The 6548-nt window shown below is 51.1% G+C and overlaps 1 protein-coding gene across 1 annotated transcript; it reads right to left on the bottom strand.

Annotated features, from left to right (window-relative positions):
- Positions 1-302: 302 nt before the first annotated feature.
- Positions 303-1142, bottom strand: LOC127348090 (uncharacterized). Its single transcript, XM_051374190.1, has one exon. The coding sequence runs from the start codon at positions 1140-1142 to the stop codon at positions 303-305; it is 840 nt and encodes a 279-aa protein (XP_051230150.1).
- Positions 1143-6548: the final 5406 nt, after the last annotated feature.

The raw sequence follows: 6548 nt of genomic DNA, 5'->3' as shown, positions 1-6548 counted from the left end.
ACTTGACCGTCGAGTCGCTCATCTCTGTCGACAGTCCACTTCACCATGATGCCATGCATAAACTGTCCTAGCATAGACTACTACTACATGCAGACTTTAGAAAATAACAACGAAATAAACCTGATGAGCTACAAACAACAAGGTTAACTCCAACAATCACCTTCTTAACCTTGTTGTCTTTTATTGGGAACTCCATGATGAACCCTTCACAGCAGCACCGGCTCGTCGTCGGAGGTCACGGCTGCGAGATGTGCCTGCTCCCTTCTTGGCTCGGTGCAGTCTCTTGCGTAATGCCCGTACTCTTAGCAGTTGTAGCAACGAACCTTGCGTATGTCGAAGTTGTTCTTCTTCTTGCCAGCGCCGCTGCAGTCACGAGCACGCCACTCTTGCTCCGTGAGGAGAAGGCGAGTCCCACCATGCTGGCCACCCTCCTCTTCCTCCATGTCGAGCTCCTCCTCGACAGCCAAGAACCGGCCAGCCAGCTCCTCAACCGTCATGGTCTTGAGGTCGAGCAGCTGCTGAATGGAGTAGGCGAGCTGCTTGAACCGCTTCGGCACGACGCGCAGGAATTTCTGCACGGCCTTGAGCTCGGTGACGCCATCTTCGAGGACCTCCAGGTCATGCATGATGCCGGTGAGGCGCATGGCGAACTGCTCCACCTTCTCGCCATCCTTGAAGCGGATGTTCTCGAACTCGGTGCGGCGAGTCTGCGCCCTTGCTTCACGGACGCGCTCGCACCCCAACCTCATGGTTTTGAGGGTGTCCCAAGCCTCCTTCGCGGTGCTCTTCACCGCCAGCGTGCGCAGCATCTCCGGCGGCACACCTCGGAGGATGACGCCTAGAGCCTCGCGGTCGGTGTAGTAGTCGCAGACGCCCGGCTCGATCGCCGTCCACCATCCGTTGGACTGCAGCTGCACCTGCATCACAAGCACCCAATCGGAGTAGTTGGTGCGGGTCAGCACGAGAGGCGGCGCCACCACGGAGCTGTGCCGGACGACGCGCTCGACGACGCGGACCTCGCCACCGCTGCTGCTGCCGCTGCCCTCCGTGAGCTGCGCCCTGGGTGGAGTGCGCAGGTCCTTCTCCTCCGCCATCTTCTTCTCGAGCTCGATCGCCTTGGCCTTATCAGCTTCGTCCGCCATCACCACAGGAACCACGAGCGAAAAAGCTCTGATACCAAATGAAGGTTTTGCCTCGAGGAAGAAGAAGACACACGCAAGAGTCTTTTTGGCACCGCACACACTTGTGCCTTTTCCTCTTAATTAACCAAACTGATTACAACTCCTTATAAAGGGAAAACACACACAGAGTCAAGCCACACACCGGCTCATCCGTATTTTACTCTGCACTAGCTGCTAACACGCACGCACTATTCGCACACGTTCACCACTAGCACAACTAACTTACATGCACGCACCGACTGGATCAGCTCAACCTCACGTATTTGCCTCAACTAACTCAGCTCATGGAGAACTAGTCTCTTGGCTCACAACGTGCAGATCCTCTCTAACACTCAGCTGCGCATGTAGATGACACCTGACTGAAACTAGTCTAGAACTTGACAGATACATGCATGTACTCACAACTCCTGGCTTCACTTGACCGTCGAGTCGCTCATCTCTGTCGACAGTCCACTTCACCATGATGCCATGCATAAACTGTCCTAGCATAGACTACTGCTACATGCAGACTTTAGAAAATAACAACGAAATAAACCTGATGAGCTACAAACAACAAGGTTAACTCCAACACTGCACACATGTCTAATTTTTGCGATTAACCAACTCTCTAAACGGTTGTTGTTTGTTGAACACCTGGTCTTACTTTTTTTACTCTTCTTGATGTCCGACAAGAAAGCATACTTTTCGGTATTGCCAATGGGGATTCCGCATTCCTGTCTATGTTTGCGATTAAGCAACTATCTAAACAGCCATTGTTAGTTTAACACCTGGCAGTGAGCATGACATGGATGATAGGTTTGTCTCACTGCTCCTGATGGCGAGCCCAAGAGTCTTCCAGATCTCTTATGTTGCTAAATGGCATGTAAACCACACATATACATTTCCCCCAGTGAACCTGCCCTATGAATTATATATGTAACCAGAGCTTAGCAATATTAATACCGCTAGCTTATTCGTAGTGCTCCGATGGCTTACACGATAATTTGTATTGTTTTGTTTGTAGTATGTCTTGACAAAGAAGGTCGCCGTGTCGTTCCGGACACTTCTTGACGGGATCAGAGTCTGGACGGCAAAAAGAGCAATAGTGGATCAGTTGTCGGAGGACAGGAAGATCATGAGTGGGCTCAACGACTCGGAATGGAAGGTAATCAACTTCATCACTCAGTAATGGGACTTCAACAGATTGTTCACGTTCATTTCTACATCATTTGCTTACAGAAAATGTCTCCATGGCACATGGCTACTGATGAGCTGAGATGCAGAGGCAGCATGGTACTGATGAACTGAACTGAGATGTGGAAGGACAATATTGGAACTAGATCCAGGAGGTGTGTATAAAGGAAACCAACAGATGAAAGATGTCTAGCTGTTTTGGCTTCCTCCTTCCATGCCCAAAAGAACGTGGCTTCCTCCTTCCATGCCCAAAAGAACGTTCTCATGTGATATTAACCTGTGATGGCATTTTCAACAGAAAATTTGCATTGCAATTAGGTTGATTTTAACGTGTAACATAGCATACAGGCTTATTTCAGTGAAATGTTTCATGGTACTTATCTTATGTTTCTCCACAAAGATTTTTAAAGCCCTCGAACATTTACAACTGTTAAAGTTTTCCTTCAGTCATGCACCATATGGCGCGGCGTGCCGCCGTGCCGATCATTGCTAGTTATATTACGTCACCACATCACTGTCTATGTTGTTCTGAATTTCAGAGACGGATCTGTCTATGTTGTTCTGAATTTCAGAGACGGATGAAACACTAAGGAGTGAGAGCATCCCCACTTGTCTCCCCGACGAGGTTCCCAGGACGCCTTTTTTGCATCCGGATGGACGAAAACGGCTCAATCGCGCCCCCGGTTCCTCGTTTTCGTCCGGATTGGGCCTTTCGTCCGTCCGGAGAGCCCAGGCCATCCCCGCCCCCCCGGGGAGCGCTCGGGGACTCCGGACGAAACGAAAGCGCGCGAAACGTCGAGGAAACTTCCCGCGCGTCTGGTGGCCCCAACTTGTCAGCGAGAGAGACCGATCATCGTCCTCATCGCATCGTCTTCCGCGCGCTGTAAAAGCCTGCCGCCGGTCAGTTTTCGTCGGACGCGTAGCTTCCACGCGGCGAGTTAATGTCGTCGCCTCGGTTTCATGCGCGTCTACCTCTATTTATCGCCGATCAACCACGTCTGCCCCGCATTCACCTCGCTCACCTTCCCCAAATCTTCCCCGATCTCGCATGAACCCGCGGCGACCAAAGCAATGGCGAACGACGGCGCGTCCAACAATGGTTTCGGCCGCCGCTCTCTCCACCAATGGGAGGGGCGGCTCCTCCACATGGCGGGCTACCCGGCGCCGCCGGACTTCCGCGCGCCGGGAGGATGGAGGCTGAGCGCAGGCGGCGTGCCGATCCCGCCGCCGCCAATGGGTCGGGGCGCACTTGAAGCGGCGATCGACGAGGTGCTCATCACTCTCAGTGACGAGCAGCGCGCGAATCCACACTACTTCCCCGACAACTACGAAGCGTGGACCGCGTTCTTCCGGCGCAGGTACGAACGTGAACTCGCCGCGTACGACGGCCCTCCTCCTCCTCCGGCAAGGAATAACGCCGCCGGCCGCCGCCGATGGTGGAGCGCGCCTGGCCGCACCCTCGCGCACATCAAGGACGGGAACTCCCCCGTCCTGGGGATGCCGCCGCCGGTGGCGGCTACCGTGTCGCGCCGACACGGTAGTTCCTGGATGCCGAGGAGGATGACGCCGTCCTCCTCCTCGTCTGGCTCGAGGTCGGCGTCCAGGTCCGGCGGGTCGACGCCGGCCACCGTCAAGAAGGAGTGGGCGTCTCCTTCGACCGTCAAGAAGGAACCGGCATCGCCACCGCCGACCAGAGGGCGCAGCAGCGGTGCCCTCATCATCGGCGACCAGCCGTCCTCTCCGCAGCGCGGGCGGAAGAGGAAGTCATCGAAGAAGGAGGCCGCCGCGGCCGCCTCCAACAACGCCGCCAACAAGCTCGCCGAGGAGGAGGCGAAGCGCGCGGAGGACGCCGCTGTGGCGGAGGCGATCGCCAGGTCGCTCACGGACTTGGTGCCCGCCGACAACAGCCTCCCCATGGACGCCGCACTGGAGTGGTCCAGGCGGGACTGGGAGCGCCAGGAGGCGGAGCAGCAGCGGCGACTGCTGGACCTGGCTGCCGCGCGGCAACGCGCCGTCCGCGCCGCCGCACCGTCCGCGCCAACGAACGTCGCGCCCATGCCCGTCGAGCTGATCAAGCTCAAGGAGAGCAACAACGACGACATTTACCGGCCGACGCCGCCACGCGCCGGCGACCCTGGCCAGGGTTCGAGCGGCTGGTACGAGGCGGCGATGCCCCAGGACGACGCCAGCTCGAGCGAAGACGGCGACGGCGGCAACTACACGGCGTTCTACCGCCATTTCGGCATGTAGGAGGCCGCTTTTAGTTTAAGTTTTAGTTTGCCTAACGCTGAATTCAAATATATGTACGAATTCGGCCTATTTATGTACTAACTCGCCCATATATGAAAAATACCATTAAATTTCGCTTATGTTTGAATGAGTTTCGCCCATTTTTGTCTGAATTCGTCGTACTTTGTCAAAAACTTTACATCCGTCATGGGCTTGCCGCTGGGAAAAATGGGCTCTCCGGACCAAAACTTTCATCCATCCGGCGCTAAATAGCGCCGGATTTGGACGTGGGGAGCCCAAACGGCTGGGATGCTCTGACACAGGGTTCTGTTGCGGGTGAGAAAAATAATGGAACACATTTCAACATTGATGGCATTATTACCGGATTCTTTCATGTGATGGGTTGGTGCTTGTGGTTGCACGTGATGGTGTATCATTTAGTCGGATTGTTTACCAGGAAATAGGATCGTTTGATGACCCACTGAACAAGACTTATTTTTGTGTTCACTTATTCATTTGATATGTTGTAGAATCTCCATATTATTGTGTGTTTCCTGTTTCTCAAGCATGGTTCACATTCTCAAATGGTGCAATAGGCTCCACCACTGCAGGCTATCAGGATATCCAAGATTGACGCAAGATCTCAGGTTCGTCATAGGAACGACACTAGACACAGTGGAAGCAGGAACAGAGAGTTGCAGCACAAGAGCTTCAAGTACCCTGCTCGGTCCGACGTGGAAATCTTTAGAGATTTTCTCTTGAGGATACCATTTGTCAAGGTAAATTTAGTTACTTGGGTTAACCTGAGATTCAGTATAGAAGGTTAAATTCAGTAAGTACTTGAAAGAATACAAGCATAGATGTTTTGATGTTACCTGTCTACTTATGAATAGTACTATGAGAGATCATTATGATCTATAAATTTTTGTGCCTGAAATGAAAAATGACCATGCTGCAGAGCGTCATTTAATTTTTTTAATCTATCGGATGTGGTCTTGTAATATTAAAAATTGTGAATGATTTAAAAGAGTGAATTCCACATTTTACCTGGTAGTTGTACATTTGTGACACATACTGCCCCATTTAATAGATCTTCTACCAAAATATCTCATTTAAAAACTTTGAACACGGTTTAACCTAGCATTTTGCTTGTTATTGTTAGATAGGACATATATGATATGTCGATGTTGCGCGACAAAATGTGTAAATATCAGAGGATGTCATTAAAGATCATGCCTGACTTCTTTTATCCATATGTTCCATTCCTCACCGTTGTCTTGATTTTTTGGACCCCGATCATAACCTGACACCTTGCTCAATAGACACACATCAGAAAATGAGTAACACTGATCCTCAGTTTAATGGTGAACTTCCTTTGTTTTCCAACTTACTCCATTGATGATATTTTAAATTATAATTCATTATTGATAGATCCATGTTTGTACCCATGCAAAAAATTACATACGGGGTTATTACATGGCCATACTTTACAAATTGTTATGACCATATTTTTTTTATTGATCAAGACAACGCACGTGCACATTTACTAGTCTGGTAAAAGAAAGGATTCATTTCACTCTATTTTTTAAAGGGAAATGATAAAGATGCAAATATTTGCCTTTAATTCATTAAATAAGGAGAAGAATCACAAAGTCATGCCCGAAGCACTACGGGAAAAACGGGTACTACCGTGCAACCAATCTTGCCGTGAGCCCACGCACGCCAAAGAAAATCTTTGCCATGCGCACCCAGGAAAATGCACGGCAAATAACTGGGCCACGATAAAGATAGATACGAGCGCACGACAAATAAACAATTCACGGCAATGATCGAAGATAGCGCATGGCAAAGAACATTGCACGGCAATGGACCAAGACAGCGCACATCAAAGATTAAAAGCACGACAAAGGCGTTGGGCGTTGCCGTGCCTTACCCTTTGTCGTGGGCGCAGCTAGGTCGCACGAC

This window comes from Lolium perenne, chromosome 4 (assembly GCF_019359855.2).
Source record: "Lolium perenne isolate Kyuss_39 chromosome 4, Kyuss_2.0, whole genome shotgun sequence".
Lineage (NCBI taxonomy): Eukaryota > Viridiplantae > Streptophyta > Magnoliopsida > Poales > Poaceae > Lolium > Lolium perenne.
Note: the sequence above shows the minus strand (reverse complement) of the source record. Positions and strands in the feature narration are given on the sequence as shown.